The 15,977-nt window shown below is 51.4% G+C and overlaps 1 protein-coding gene across 4 annotated transcripts in view; it reads left to right on the forward strand.

The window, feature by feature from the left end:
• Positions 1 to 15,977, forward strand: part of PTPN3 (protein tyrosine phosphatase non-receptor type 3) — a 103,931-nt gene that overhangs the window by 45,690 nt on the left and 42,264 nt on the right. For 3 of the 4 annotated variants that reach the window (XM_058672304.1, XM_058672302.1, XM_058672303.1), the window contains exons 7-10: positions 3,697 to 3,749; positions 10,215 to 10,335; positions 11,713 to 11,800; positions 14,652 to 14,740. In XM_058672304.1, the coding sequence (XP_058528287.1) occupies positions 3,697 to 3,749; positions 10,215 to 10,335; positions 11,713 to 11,800; positions 14,652 to 14,740 (351 nt within the window). Of the gene's footprint in view, positions 1 to 3,696; positions 3,750 to 10,214; positions 10,336 to 11,293; positions 11,433 to 11,712; positions 11,801 to 14,651; positions 14,741 to 15,977 lie in introns of those variants that run through there. The other variant, XM_058672305.1, reaches the window with a different exon arrangement.

Genomic DNA, 15,977 nt, shown 5'->3' on the forward strand with positions numbered 1-15,977 from the left:
CAATATTTCAGTCCAGAACAAAAGATGGCTATTAGTGACAGCGTCCTGTCCCCCGGACGGCTGTGGGCATATGCTTTCAACTCAGGCTTGAGGATCAGCCTCTTCTCGTGTTATTTCTATTTCATCGCAAAAGACACAGGATCCCTCTGGTAGAGACCCATGACATTCGGAAGGGAGCCAAGAACCAGGAGTGTTAGATGGACTTCCCCTCAGAAGACAAGTCGGGCCTGATCGAGGTCCATGGTCATTCATTTTCCCCCCACCACTCTGGGAAACTTGCTGCTCAAGGCATAAGCATCTGGCTGTGATTGAGCGCTCCGGTGTGGCAGCACCCCTCAGTGGTTGAATGCATTCAGAACTGCTCCCCAAGGGGAGGTGAAGCTCCAGCCCTGTGCCCTCTGAGCCTCCTCTTCCTCAGTCTACCTGTAACTTAGGGAAGATGCAACAGGCAGGTGGACCATGGTAAGAGCCATATCTTATTCCCATTTTCCTCACCATGCTCTTCTGCGTAAAGAAGTTCTTAAGAGACTGCCAGTATCCTATAGGACCCAGGAGGGTTAGAAAATGAGACAGGGGCCTGTGATGTGACTTGGGAGCACTTTGGACTCATGTGAGCAGTGGAACCTGTCATCTTAGATTTGAGGTGCTCCTACTAGTACAGGGTGCTGGGATGAGCCAGGCTCGGTTGGTCAAGAAGTGAGGAGTTGGGTGTTCCACACCCTACCCAGTGCCATCTGGGCCAGAACTGGAAGTGCCCCCTCCCCCACCTGGTGGAGGGCTTATAGAGGAGACAGAGGGCTTTTCAGGTCCAATGTGGGCCTGCACATCGCATCCAGCAGGCAGGAGAGAACTGTGCCATGGGGAGGTGGTGAGAACCTTGTCTGTGGAGGTCATGTCCCTGTTCACTGAGCAAGGCTCACAGAGGCCAAGGGGGTTCCGTTTAGACTGAGGGGAATGGACAGCTCCCAAGGAAGCCCGCATACATTGCCAGGCCAGAGATTAGGGGGCACAGCATTGAAGACAGGAGAGAGAGGGACCCACAGATCCTATTGCCTGTTTAGCAGTCAGTTAGACTTAGCTTACCTTCCCCCACAAGGAAGGAACAAGTCCTTCCTGTAACGTAACCCCCAGGGATTTGGGCCTGTGATGAATACCCCCCCACCCCGGACTGGGAGCTGGCCCTTTCTTACATTTTAGGGTAACTAAGGGTTGAAAGCCCCTGCCTCCCACCCCAGCTCGGGCTACCCTCTGAAGCCACAGCAGCTTGTTCTGTCCCTTGCTTCTGTTTTCCTGTTTTTTTGTTTTTTCCCACGTGTATTTTGCTAATACTCAAGAAGAGACAAGCGCCGGACTGTGCTGCAAGGACCCTGCACCCAGGGCCTGCTCCGTCGTACTCTGTATGTACTGGACATCGGCTGCCTTTGTTTAAATCTGTCTGTTTTATTTGAAAGACAGAAAATCACAGACAGATCATTCATCCTTTGGTTCACTTGGTTTCAAAATGCAGCCAAGGCTGGGCCAGCCCAAAGCCAGGAGCCTAGGTCGCAGTGCAGTTCTACCACATGTGTGACAGAGGCTCAGGTACTTGAGCCTTCACCTGCTAGCTCCCAGGGCGCACATCAGCAGGAAACTGGATTGGAAGCAGATAAGCCGAGGCTCTAAACTAGGCACTCGAGTATGGAATGCAGGCCTCCCAAGTGTCCCCTTTACCCCTGCACCAAGCACACTTGCACCTGAATTTTTTGGCCTCCCTCAAGCTGAAAATCACATGTCATTTTTTTCTGTGGATCAATAGCAATCTTTTAATAGCCATACCCTGACCCAGGTCCCTGTCAGGTTCTTGTCATGTCTACTGCTGGCCCTCACAGCTCTCTGAGCAGGGTCCCAAGATCCAGACATTCCTCAAGACCATTTGTGGCAGCATAGATTGTCTGCTCCCTGAGGGTGCGGATGGTCTTCCTCCCGGGTGCCACGATGGCCCTGGCTTGTGAGGACTCTGGCTGGCAGCCAGTGCTCAGGGCATTGGCTTCCTTCTGCACAGCCAAAGAGAGCGGGAGGGATCAGCATGGGAAACATGGCACATCAGTTGTAAGCAGAAGGTAGGCTCTCAGGGTTCTGGTGTATGCATTATTTTAATGAAGATTTATTTATGTTTTTAAAAGGCAGAGTTACAGAGAGAGAGAGAGAGATCTTCCATCTGCTGTTTTACTCCCCAAAAGGCCATAATGACCCAAACCGGACCAGTCTGTAACCAGGATCCTGGAGCTTCTTTCTTGTCTCCCGTGCGAGTGCAGGGGCTCAAGGACTTGGGCTGTCCTCTGCTGCTTCCTCAGGTGCTTTAGCAGGGAGTTGAATTGGAAATGTAACAGCTGGGATTCAAACCAAGACCTCTGTGGGATGCCGGCACCACAGGCAGTAGCTTTACTTGCTGTGCTCCAGCACCAGCCTTTGGAAACCATTTTTCTTTCCGACTTCTCTGGAGGATTGCATCTTCCATCTAAACGGAACTTCCTTAGCCTCTTCCCAAAGTTCTTTCCCACAGCCCTTCCCCCAGTTCCTCCTCCAGGAAGGATGTGGTGTAGATGTAATGGAAGTCCATCTGGTAGGGAACAAATGGCAGGTGCTCATCACAGCACTTGCTCTCCCCCTGGGTGCTGCTCTCCACATAGGTGGGACGTGTGGCCTGGGTGCTAGCAGGAGCAAGGTCACTTGAGGAAAGGTCGGGGGGCCTTTGGGTAGACAGAGCTGCTTTAGGTGTGGCTTTGGGACCAGCAGACAGCCCAGCGCACAGGGGGAGGACCAGCCAGCTTAGAGAAGGGGATGAGTCACATCTTGGGAACTTTCTGAGCTGCCATGGAGATGGTGTGTTTGAACTGCTTCCTGCTGGATTGTCAGAATACTGTGGAACTCTAGAGTGTCCCAGGGCCTCTATGGGGATGCTACCCTTTATCAGAGCCCTCACTCCCACCCTGCCCTGTCCCAACCCACTCTCCCAGCTCACAGGGACTGCCCCAGCTCTGTGGAGGATGCTCCCGGACAGTCTGCAGAGGCCAAGGGTCAAAGGAGCCTGAGGGGCAATCAGAGGATTTGGAATCTGGCCAGAATAGAAGTGGAGTCACTAGCAGAAACAAGGCATGAGGGCACATAGGCAAATCCAGTCGATGACAGCTGCATGGACCTTTGGACCCAGAAGGTCTTCAGGAGAGCAAACTGCTGTGGGAATCTTTATAAGGAATGAATTCAGAATTTGCAAGTTTTAAAAATACAAAATACTTTTCTGCTTTGACCCTTCCAAGAGGATGTAGTTAGAGCCAACAGAAAGTACCAGGTCTTCACTGGGGATGCTTGACTGGGGTCCCTGGGTCTGAGAGAATCTTGCTTTTCCTGCTGGAGACACAAGCTTGACCTTCCTCAGCAGCCCAGGCACCCACTAGCATCATGTCTTTCTTTGTGGTCGTCGTTATGCATACTGTCTCATCCACGAGGAGGCATTTCTTTCTGCAGTTCCTCTGTGTTGTTGTGCTGATCTTTAGCCTTTGAGTTGGAGGCATATCGTAAAGCCATCTTTTTTTTATGATTCTTGTTGGTGTTTAATGATTAACCGAAGAAAAGAAAGGCCCGTCCTACCGTTGTCTGTGGGCATTGTGGGCAGTTGCTGGTTCTTGCATTTTTGCCAACATGTTTTTCTCCTGACAGGTTAACCTGCCCCCTGAACTCAGCGGTGGTTCTAGCATCCTATGCAGTACAATGTAAGTCACGGGGGTAAGCAGGTGACAGGTGGACACGTTGTCCTGACCAGGATACCTGGAACCATACCAGCTTCTGCTGTCTGGCCTGGTTTCTCCCCCACCCGTACCCAAGGAATCCTGTTGGGCAGCATGCCTTAGGCTGTTCAGCTGACTTTCTTCCTGACTGATAGGCTGCTGTAGCCTAGGGGTGCTTGATAGGAGACCATGGGGTAACAGGGTTGTTCTGTGTGAAGCTTTCCCCTGAGGGAGCCCATAAAACAGCAGGCGGCTGTTACACATTGCCTTTTCCACAGTCTCTGCCCAGGTATTTGACTTTGATCTCATACGAACCCCAGAGGGACAAATATTTGGAGCAGTCACCTCTAATGAACATGGAAACTGAGACCTAGCTGGGTAAAGGAATGCACTGGAAGTCGCTGCTGCTGCTGCTTGTTTGCTGCCACTCAGAGCAGTGCTGGGATTCTAGGAATCTATTTTTGGTTTCGGTACAGCTAGTGGATTATACTTTGGCCCAAAGCTGTGCTGTCTGATAGAAATGTAAGGTGAGCTACATATGTCATTCTGAGTTGTCTTCTTTTGTATAAAAAATGATTTATTTATTTGAAAGACAGAGTGACAGGCATACAAGGAGAAGCATACAGAATTGGAAACAGAATGGGCTCTTCCCTCTGCTGATCCACTCCCTGAGTGGCAGCAACAGCCTGGGCTGAAGCGAGAAGACGCACCCTCCAGGTCTCCCACAGGGCTGTCCAAGGCCCGAGCACTTGGGCCACATTATGCTGCCTTCTTAGGTGCCTTTGGGGGAGCTGGATAGGGTGAAGATCACTGGGACTCCCAACTGGCATCCATATGGGATACCAGCACTGCAGATGGCAGCTTAAGCCATTGTATAACAACACTGATCCCAGATATGCACAGCTCTCATGCATCAAGTCAGAGAAAGGGAGAAAAGAAAAAAACCTAGGAAGATGAGGTTGACAGATAGTACTGAGGTGACTCTAAGTTTGTCCATGTCCCCAACAGCAAGGAAAAGACATGGGAGGAGGGTGGGCAGAGGCGGAGCAAGGTAGCCAGGCCAGCTCACATCCCTTCTGCCCAGGAGCTGGAAAGGCGAGGTCAGGGTGACTGCATGACTCAGACGCAGACTAAGCCTGCCCACTGGATGCCACATGTCCACCTCTGCCTCATGTGCACGTCCTTCTCCCCTAATGGACATTCACTGAGATTGCGTCACAAGGGACCTGGGCAAATTTGAAAGTTTCCCTCAATCTTGGGACCAGCATTATGGTAAAGCTGCCACTTGCCACATCGGCATCTTGTACGGGTACCCAATCTGAGTTCCAGCTGCTCCACTTTGGATCCAGGAGCCTGCTAGTGTGCCTGGGAAGATGGCCCCTTGGACTCCTGTCACCCACATGAGAGACCCGAAAGAAACTGTGGCCTTCGGCCTGATGGACAGCTCAGCTGCTTGTGGCCATCTAGGAAGTAAATCGGTGGATGGAGCGTCTCTTCCTTTCCTTTTTTACGGGAAAGAAAAACAAAACTTTAAAAAAACAAAACAAAACAATAATTCCCCTCTCCCCACAGCATGCCTGGCGTAGGTCTAGCTGTAGCTGTCCACCGAGAAGGGGTACAGCTACCAAGCAACATGGGTTCTTGCTGGCCTCTAGACCTCACAGGCTGCATCTGTTTACCAGGCTGGGCAGCCAAGGAGAGGTTTCCCACGTCTCAGAGTAAGCATGCTGGCTGTTTCGCTAGACGTTCAGGCTTGGGAGGCCAGAACACAAAACAGAGCAGGTGCAGTTCTTGCGTGTTTCCATCTGGAACTCTCCATTTGCCACTGTGCAGGATTGTGTCTGTGTATTTTGGTTATCTCATTTGTAAAACACAGTTGATGTTTTACGAGTGGAATGGCTGGCAGCATGGGCCATCAGTTCGGTGTGATAGCGACTCCTGAAAATTCTTTCACAGAGTCTGCAAGGACTCAGCCTGCAGCCCTTGTCTTGGCTTTCCCACTTACACCTGTGTGGCCCTGAGCCTCTCCAGGGCTCCTCTCCTTTGCCTGTCAGGTGGGGCCATGACAGCATCTACTTTACAGAGTTGGAGTATTGTCTGAAGAGGAAGTGGATTCCTCAGCGCAAAGCTCTTGGACTTGTACCTGCACCCACTGGTGTTAACCCTTCCTGCATTTGCCTTATCTGCGCAGGAGAAACTGTCAGCAGAATTGCCTATCGTGAATTCCAGGCTCTGTCCAGAGTAGAATTAAAAACCACGTTGTATGAAAATCCGATTCCGAGCTGCAGAAGTCAGGTTTGCCTGTGTGAGGCGCTGAGAACGGCAGCCGACACAGTGATTAGCACGTGGGCCATACCAGCCGGCTTCAGGGGCAGTGTTGATGTTACTGTCACGCTGATAGAGCCAGGTGAGCAGTTTCAACGGTGGACTCTGTATTCCCCTCCTCAGGCACCTTAGCAGGGAACTAGATTGGAAGTGGAACAGCTGGGACTCAAACCAGCACTCCTGTAGGATGCGGGCATTGCTAGTTGGCTGTGTAACACGCTGTGCCACAGGCCCAAGGCACATTTTCCTGCTAGGTAAAAAGCAGTCAATGGATGAGGTACTACGTAGACATCATGGTGGAAAATTGTTGTTGGCCCCTTGAGGGATTCTGAGGCTCAGAGATGGAAAGTTTGGCAAAGCTGCATTCATTCTGTGATGTCCCCTGCACCTCGTGCAGGGACACAGAGGGAACAACCTGCTCCCTGGTCAGGAGGCAGCCTGGACCCAGTGCTGCTGCCTCAGGAGGATGCCCTCCACCCAGTCTGGGGGAGGGGACGGGACCTGGAAGGGAATCCCGGGAATGACCCCTGCGAAGGGCCTCTGAGATCAAGGTGAAGCTGGAAGCGTGGCAGGGAGAAGACTCAGCCAGCAGAGTAACATAATTCCTGGCACCACGTTTTGGGAGCCTGGGATATGCTCTGTCTTCGCTGCAAGGCATTAAATGTTATCAGCCAAAAGAAGGCGAGAACAGCATGTGCTTTCAAAGACAAGGCGTCCCCTGCACAAGCACTGGCTTCCTGGCCTTCTGTAGTCATTAGTTTTCATGTGTGCTGCTTCCCTACAAATAGAAAAGTGTGTTCTTGGGAGGGAGGGGGAAGGGTGAGGCATGCAGAACAGGAAGTAGATAAGAGTGGGGCTGGTGATCAGAGCTCCGACTGAACTTCAGTGACAGTGTCTTCTTGGAGTCTCAGTTTCCTTATCCGTTTTATGGACAAGGAGTGGGGCTGGTGATCAGAGTTCCGACTGCACTTCAGTGACGGGTGCCTGCTCGGAGTCTCAGTTTCTTTATCTGTTTTATGGGAGCTTGAAGTGGGTGACATCACTGAGCTCAGCAGGGCTGTGTATGACTGTTGAGCTGTCTCCCCCTAACGGTTAGCTCAGAGCTGCTTTGCCCAGAATCGCTGCTCTATTTCCAGGGCATGCCACACTTCGTGGGTCCTCTGTTAGGTTCAAAATACTTGTCAGCGACTTGTATGACCAAAAATCTTGCTGTTTATGTTTGCTGAATGACTTCAGGACTGGAGCTGTTAGGTGATCAGGAGACAGCAGGAGCTCCGTGAGCTCATGAAGCCATGAGCTGCCTGGAAACCCAGAAGGGTCACTTGCAGCATTTGGTGGGCCTTCAGGGAGTTGGCCGCTGTCGTCAGCGAGTGGTCAGCAGAAACATGCAGACCCTCACAGTCAGGCTGGACGAGTGGGCTGGTACACTGACAGAGCACCGGTGGGAGCTTGGGTCCACCGAGCTCACCCTGGCTTCTCCTAAAGTCAGGATTTTGAATGAGGTGATTCCAAGGCTTTCCTGGGCTCTCGCCATTGGGTCTCCTTTGTCAGGGCTCCTGGGGGGAATCTGCAAGCAAACCTCTATAGACTTGGCGCCACACACATCAGGCCCAGGCTTGTGCTCCCGTCCTCCAGCCATGACACATGCATCCACAGCGTGGCCGCATTTAGCTGTAACATCCTGTGGGCCAGCCTCGACCAGGTCTGCATGCATACATCACTTCCCCCACAAGCTGACCTGGTCAGGAGCTTCTATTAGTTGCAAGCTGGTAGATTCAATCCCCAAAATGAGCCAGAGAAGACTCTTAGAAGCTCAGGAGTCTTTGTTCAGCAGCCGGCGGGCTGTCCCGTACCACAAGTGGCAGTGGGCAGCAGCCCCAACAGGCCACAGTCAAATAAGCTAGCCTTGGCTCAGTGTGATGAAGGGGAAACTGTCAGGAATTCTTCTTATCTTCTCAAGGTTGGAAAAGGTTGTTTGGGCCCTGGGCTGTCATGGGAAACTTTAGAGCTGAGTGCCAATCTGTGGATGAGGGGAAGGTTGACCACTTGCAACCCAGCTGCCAGCCACCATTTGGAGAAACAGTAGCACCGTGAATTATGCCTGGTAGCCAGGAACCCAAGCCAGCCAGCAAGCAAGCGTGGTGTATGGAAGCCAGTTTTGCAGAGAGCTGAGTTTTTAAGTACACAGTAGGTGTTTTTTCTAGTATTCTGGTTCCGCATATGTGTCCCTAACAGAACACTTGTGTTTCTGCTCACCCTGGGACTCATGTAGACTTAGATGGCCAGGCACAGCTGATACCGTTTTGAATTTTCTGGCTGTCAACTGTTGAGTCCAATTCCAAGCAGCCAAATCCCCGAGTCCCCAGCTGGGTTCTGTGCTTAGTGGTGAGTCCTTAAGGTGACTCCGGCCTGCTCCCGGCCCTTGGGTGATGGTGTAAGTCTCAGAGAGCAGCCCTAGTGGTGTGACGGCTCTCAGCGGTGAGCAAAGCTGAGCAAGTGTAAGAAGACATGACCTGCACCTCTGCCCTTAGGACTTGGTGGTGAGAGTCAGCGGCCACCAGGCTCACCCCGTGTCTTCCTGGGGTTGGCCCAAAAGCTGCCCACCACTTCCCTATACACTGCTCTGATGTACACACCACCCTCATGTCCAAGAAGAAGTGCTTTGGTTTAGAAATCCTTTGGGTTGAATTGGCACGATGCTGAGAGCCCTTGGACGCCCTCTGGCATCTGAGCCAACTGCAGGATGAAGTTTGTGAGGACCTTTGGAAAGATCAAGGTTAACACATTTTTTAAAAGATTTACTCACTTATTTGAAAGCAGAGTAAAAGAAAAAGGGAGGGGAGGAGGGAGATATAGGGGTCTTCCATCTTCTGGTTCACTTCCCAAATGGCTGCAGGGGCGAGGGGTGAGCCAGGTCAAAGCCAGAAGCCTAGAACACCTTCCCTGTCTTCCTTGTATGGTAGGTGGTCATTTACTAAGGGGCATCCTCCATTGCTTTCCTAGGTGCATTAGCAGGAGGCTGGATTGGAAGTGGAGCGGCTGAAATTTAAACCCGTACTCTCAGAGAATGCTGACATTGCAAACAACAGCATTGCCAGCCACTCAAGGTTAATGTTTAAGAAAAAAAGATTAAAATGAAAGTTTTGTTTTATCAAGAAAATGGAATGAAGATTAGTTCCCCATCAGTGCTAACAGTCACCTCTCACTCCTATTTTTATACAAAGGGAAAAACTGAGTTTTGGGGAAGGAGTATGTGGATCCACAGTTCCCACAAGCCTGATCCTCAACTGCTTGCCCAGGATCCTTTTGCCAGTCCTCCACGGACCGGACACGCCAGTGGTGTGAGTCCCTGGGCAGCCATGTGGCCCTGCATAGCCCCCCAGGATAGCTGTGACAACATACGCATCTGTGGTTCCTGTCAGATTTTGGAGAGAAACCATGTGTGTCGGGGCAATCAGAGGTCCCTCCATGAGACCTTGGTGCCCTCCTCATCCTTCTGCAGCTGCAGTTCCCCAGGGACAGCCCCGACCTCTGTCCCGCGATGTGTCCTTTCCCTGGGAATCCCGCCATTGGCCTTGCCCTTCAGCCCCATTTTACCTACGCCTCACCCTGGTGACCTGTTGCCCCCTTTTGTAACACCCCAAAGTCCAGGGGGCAGGTGGACAGAGAGTAGGTCCGATTTGCACAACCTCCCTTCTGCGCACACCCATTTCGTAGAGCAGGCCGGTGCCATCTCGTAGTACCTCAGGGGTAGGACAAAACTCCCGCACAAGGCATTTCCCCTTCCCACCCCCCCCCCCATCCATCTTCTTTAATCCAGGGATGAGTGACAATGCTGGTCACAAGCACAGAGGGGACCCGGGACTAGAAGAGGCCCCAGGTTCTAAGACCGTACATCCTGGGGAAGTGAGAGTTGGGCCAGAACACATGTGACAGGAGTTAGCCCGACATAGCAAGGGTTTAGATAGTAGACATGGACCAGAGCTAAGCGTAGCTGCCACTTGTAGGGGTGGCAGCATGTCTGGAAGGACGTTCCCGTTCCTGCTTGTCTGCAGATGCTCATCTGCACAGACCGCACTGGGAAGGCCACGCTGCTGATGTCCTCCCCTCACTGTGTCTTCCTAGCTCGTTTTGGAGACTACGATTCCTCCGTGCATCATCCGGGCTATCTCGCCGACAGTCAGTTCATACCAGATCAAAACAAGGACTTTTTGGCGAAAGTGGAATCTCTTCACGAGCAGCACAGGTGAGGGGAGGTGTTTGAAGTGGTTGCCTCAGGTATTCACAGACATCACATCCCTGGTTCTCGATGGCACCTCTGCCTTTGGCTCATGAATCCTCTTCGAGGGTGCTGGGGGTGGGTGTACGTGGGCCTCTGTGCTGCCATGGTTACAGTTATCTCTGGCATCCTGAGCATTTTTGTAAGGGTGATGTTTACCGCTGCCTCTGCCGTGCTTGTTGGTTGGTTTGTGCCTGGAGGAAATCTCCCTTTTTCAACATCATTGCCCCACAGCTCCACCTCAGCAGGTCAGCTTTGTGGTGGTTCTCCACATTCAGCATGAAGGACTGTCCCTGCAGTTAACTGTTAAATGCACAAACAGATGGACAGACAGGCTGGCCCAATTCCTGCCCTCTCCATGTTCAGTGCTCGGAAGCCACTTGCCCTCCAAGGAGGGAGCACCGGGCTTTGGTAGCTACCTGGAGCAAACCCCAGGGGCAGCAACTGCACTGACTCCCAACTTCTCATTCCCAGATCTGCATGTCAAGGCTGCCCTGACCCAGGAGGCCAGCTGTCTCAAGGGCCCTATCCCTTCCTGGGAAGGCCGCCAAAACAAAAGCCAAGGGCCCAGCGCGATAGCCTAGTGGTTAAGTTCCTTGCCTTGCACGTGCCCTCGGATCCCACATGGGCGCCAGTTCTAATTCCGGCGGCCCTGGTTCCAATCCAGCTCCCTGCCTGTGGCCTGGGAAAGCAGTCAAGGATCGCTCAAAGCCTTGGGACCCTGCACCCATGCGGGAGACCCGGAAGAGCTCCTGGTTCCTGGGAGTGAATCATCAGACAGAAGGTCTTCCTCTCTGTCTCTCCTCCTCTCTGTGTATCTGGCTTTCCAATAAAAATAAATGAATCTTAAAAAAAAAAAAAGGCCGAGCGAGCAGCATACCTTCTCAGGAGGCACTGCCAAACCTCTCCCAGCGTGGCTGCCCGGGCAAAAGTCAGCATCCGAAAATAGCACCGGGCCAGTGGCATTTCAAAGTTTGCAACCACTGCGGGGAGGAGAAAGAAAGAGCTAAAGGTGAAGCCTAAACTCAGCATTGTGCAATGAGTAAGGGTGGGCGTTCTGACGGGTAACGGCCTCTCCATCTGCCTGTGGGGAACATGCTCAGTAGGAAGTCTTATTTAGCTTAGAATAAAGAGAAGGTGAAATGAAGCCAAGCTGAGCAGACAGGAAGAAAAACCTAGTATGGTAGAGTTTAGGGTTAGAGTGTCTAAGTTGGGTAATGAATAAAAGCAGGCATGTAGTAACCTAAAGCAATGTTACCAAGTTTTCCAGATTTTTGTGTCCTAATTTTTAAAAATTGGCCTTATGTCCTGCATTTATTGAGACGGTTCTCTTTCCCCCTGCAGTGGGCTAAAGCAATCAGAAGCAGAATCTTGTTTCATCAACATAGCACGGACCCTCGACTTCTACGGCGTGGAGCTGCACGGCGGTAGGGTACGTATACCTCCCAGTCCTCTTCGGGGTCTGAAATTGTTGTCTTATTTTAAATTCCAAAATTTTGAAAATCTCTTTAGTGACACTGTTTCTTTTCTGTCATTGCAAACCAGATCTCTTAATAGTTATATGGAAGGCTTATTAAGCGATACTGAATTTTGGTGGTCACTTACCAGATGGCTTTTTTTCATGTTTGTCTTTGTACCCAGAGATTTTTTTTTTTCTCTTGAAAGAGGTCAGGAGGCTGAACACTTGCAGTTTTTGTAAGATCATTTCATCTTGTGTTTAAAGAAACAGTTAACAGTGTAATGAGCTATGGTGTAGGTTTTAAGCCAAGTTAGAGCTAGTTATTGAAATGTGATAGTTTTTTTAAATTAAATGCAGTGCTGTGCTTGTGAAAACCTATAGGTGCTTAAATTGGTTGAGACTGTTGTAACAGTAGAGCCACTGCGTGCCTCTGAGTTAATGCCCTTCCCCCAGGGATGCACTGAGCTGGGCTTCACCATTATGCCCACTTCACAGGTGAGGACACTGATCCTTGGGATCACAGCCAAGATCACGCAGCGCCAGTGTCGCAGCTCAGTACCTGACACTGTCTAACTGCAGCAGTGACACAGTTATAACATTGTCTCCCTGCAGTTGGCTCACATCCAACCCAAAAGGAGACAGACAGATGCTCGTTGCACACATTGCAGCGTTTGTTCTAGATGCTTTTGTAGGAAACCACAGACTCTCCATTTAGGATGCTGGAAAGTCAGTCTACAGAGCATCCTCTCTACATGTGGGATCCGAGGAGGTTGGCTTGCACCAGGCCGTGCTCCGTGAGCTGAAACCCCCTAAGTCTCAGTGACCGGGCAGCACAAAGCTTCTGTGTCAGTAGCTCAAATCCCCTGGGCCTGAGTGCCTCTTCCAGGCAGCCACATTCCTTCCAGTTACTACTCAGGAGCTAGACGGCATCTCGCTCATGAGCACACTGTCTTCTGTGGCCTCTGTGCCTGGCCTAGCAGGAGGCTTACACACCCACTCTTACCTGCTGCAGCCCACATCACTTCCATGAAGGGCATGTCTAGTCGTGTGGCTGCTGGGAGAGCTGGGAAAGGCAGGGTGGATGTGGGAGTTCAGGAAACAGTAACTGCCTGTGAAACGGGGTACTGGGAGACAATCCGAGAGACCCAGCCTTTGGTCTACTGAAGCCATTTATTTATTTTCTTATTCGCTTAGTTTTGATTTAATTTGCTAATTTGTTCTTCCGTTACGCCTGCTAGGTATTTTCATTTACAGTCAATCCCCAGTACTCACTGGGGCTAGTTCTAGCACGCGTGTGCACACTCATGCGCGCGTGCGCGCACACACACACAAGCTCCAAAGCCTGTGATGTTCAAGTCCCTGATGCTAATGATCAAGTGTTCATATAGAACCTCAGCACATCCTCCTGGGTACTTGAAATCACCGCTAGGCAACTTAGAAAACCCCAGTACTGCAGAAATGGCTGTCACGTTGTACTGTGTGTGGAGTCAGTGAGCAGAGGAAAGTCTGGGCCCGTCCAGCATACACACAGTGTTCTTCCTGGTACTTTTGGTTCACAGTTGGACGTGTGGATATGGAACCCTCTGCCCTCCATCATGCAGATTTGGTTCTGCTTTACCCACATGGCGTGTGTTCCCCACCTGCCAACTGCATTAGCATTTATCACACCCTTCAATGTTCAGGCTGCTCTCCGATCTGATCTGGCCTAAGGCTGAAGGTCTGTGGGACCCACCACGTGCTGTTCCCGAAAACCATGTGCCGTGCCCTGTCTGGGTCCTTTATTCTGTGCTCTGACTTTGTCCTTAAGATAGAGTCTGTAATTCCTATGATAGCAAAGAAACACTGAGACCTAAAGGTCCCAAGTAGCATGGTTTGTGAGTGGCACACCAGGGATCAGTGCCCCATTGCAGCTAACTCACCCTGCCACTTCTCACCAGGTCTCTGACCAAGAGATGGGAATGGCAGTGAACTGGCTTCTGCTTGCTTTGGGTGCAGACTCATTGAAAAGAGTTGGGGGCCCCCTTTTTTTCCTTCTGCCTCTGGTCGTCTGCACTTCCCCTGTTGAGCAGGTGCTTTGTCAGTGATGGATGTATTGGGTGTGTGCACCATTTAACTTTCTAGAAAAAGATCTGTTTATTTGAAAGATAGAGTCATAAAGACAGAGAGAGAGAGAGAGGGAGAAACAGTGATCAACCGATCTTCCATCTGCTGGTTTACTGCCCGAGTGGCTGCGTCAGCCAGAGCTGGGCCAACCCGAAGCGAGGACCCTGAAACTTCTTCCAGGTCTCCCACATGGGTGCAGGGGCCCAGCTGCTTGGACCATCCTCTGGTGCTGCTTTCTTGGGCAATTAGCGGGGAGCTGGATCAAAAGTGGAGCAGCCAGGACTAGAGCAGGCACCACAGGGGTTCCAGCACTGCAGGCTTTACCCACCTCTAGCCTTGATGTGGGGAGAGGGAAGAATCGCTTTTTTACCATCAGCAGCTCTGCACTTCTAAACTTTCACTGTTTTACATAAAACTATTTGGGTTCAAGATCTTTGTAATTTTAATGTGACTACAGAAGGTTAATTGTGGAAAAACTTAACATTAAATGTTATTTAAATGATCTTGTAGAATGAGCTGGAAACCCGGTGACTTTCTGAACCAGATATCCTGTGGCTGGTGGTCAGTGTTAGCGACTCTCTAGAGGATAGGTGTCCGTGTGGGGGTAGCTCTGGCACTTGTGGAGCTTGGTGCTCTTTGTTAAGGCATGGGGCTGTCCTGGTCACAGAGGACACTCACGTGAGCGCACCCTGCCATGAACCTGTGCTCTTCCTCCTGACAGGACCTGCACCATTTAGACCTCACGATCGGAGTGGCCTCGGCAGGCATCGCTGTGTACCGGAAACACATCTGCACGAGTTTCTACCCTTGGTAAGCACCAGGATGATGAACTTCTAGATTGCGCTGTAAGAATACACTGAACATACTTGGTGTTGCGTCTGATTTTCCGCCCTGATGGTTAAAGAAAGGATAGAGCACCTCCTCCAGGTTTTCGCCTCTGCAGTTCATCCAGATTTAGTGCTTGGGATCACCAGTGTTGGGGTCACACGAGTGCTCTCTCCATTGGTGTCTGCCCATGGTTAAGGGCTCCTGTGCTGAAGGATGGCAGGTGAGAGGGACAGAGGGCACCTACAGGTCTGGCAGTGGAGGGATCCCTGCTGGGGCAGAGCCTGGGCAGAAGCTTCCTTCTAAACACTCAGGAGACCCAGGGCATGTGGTGGGAGGGCAGGAGCCAAGGCAGCCAGGGTAGGCTACGGTAGCCCCATCTTGTCTTGAGGAATGTGTCCCAGCACCCCCAATGGATGCCCGAGTCTTGAGTGTATATCATGGTTTTCCTACCACATATACACCTGTGGTGAAGTTTAATTTATAAATCAGACAGATTCAGAGATTAATCCCAACAATATGTAACAGTTATAACTGTAGGCCACAATAAAGGCTGTGTGGATACAGACTCACTCAGTGGAGAGGCCCAAGACGAATGCTGATATTTTCAGGTCACAGTGGTCCATGGGGGACAGAAACCTCAGATGGAAAGTTGCTTCCTGATGACAGATGGTACGGAAGGTGCCAGGCTGCGGGCAGGTGAGGGGGAAGAGCTTTTCTAAGAGACATAGTGCATCAGAAACACCACCATGGTGGATGGTGAGGTGGGAGTGCCTGGGATGGGGTGGGACCAACGGGCTGGGTCGGCCGAGGAGTTTGAGTGCTGCAGGCAGGCAGACATGCAGGAGGGGCAAAAGCGCAGCCATGTCACAGACAATGGAGCTTTGCAGACCAGTGGCAGCCAGGAAGGGAGTTAGGGAAAGAGGAAGAAGCCAGGGTACCGGGGCTGTGCCAGACAGCATTTGCTTCACGGGCCTGAGCCTGCTGCTTGGCTTGGCCACAGCGGAATTCACCAAGTGGCCTGCAGAGATGTCTGTCACAGCATTAGTTAGACCGCAGAGGCAAACCTGTAGGGAACTTAGAGCAGTGCAGGCACAGACCCTGTTAGCAGCCGTCGTCATCACTGGGTGCTCCCTGTGTCTGAGCCAGCGTTCTACTGTACCTGACGTAGGAGCTGTTGTTCTTCCCAGCTTGACAGAGAGGGGAACAGAGGCTCGAAGAG

The sequence above is a fragment of the Ochotona princeps genome, chromosome 14 (genome assembly GCF_030435755.1).
Source record: "Ochotona princeps isolate mOchPri1 chromosome 14, mOchPri1.hap1, whole genome shotgun sequence".
Lineage (NCBI taxonomy): Eukaryota > Metazoa > Chordata > Mammalia > Lagomorpha > Ochotonidae > Ochotona > Ochotona princeps.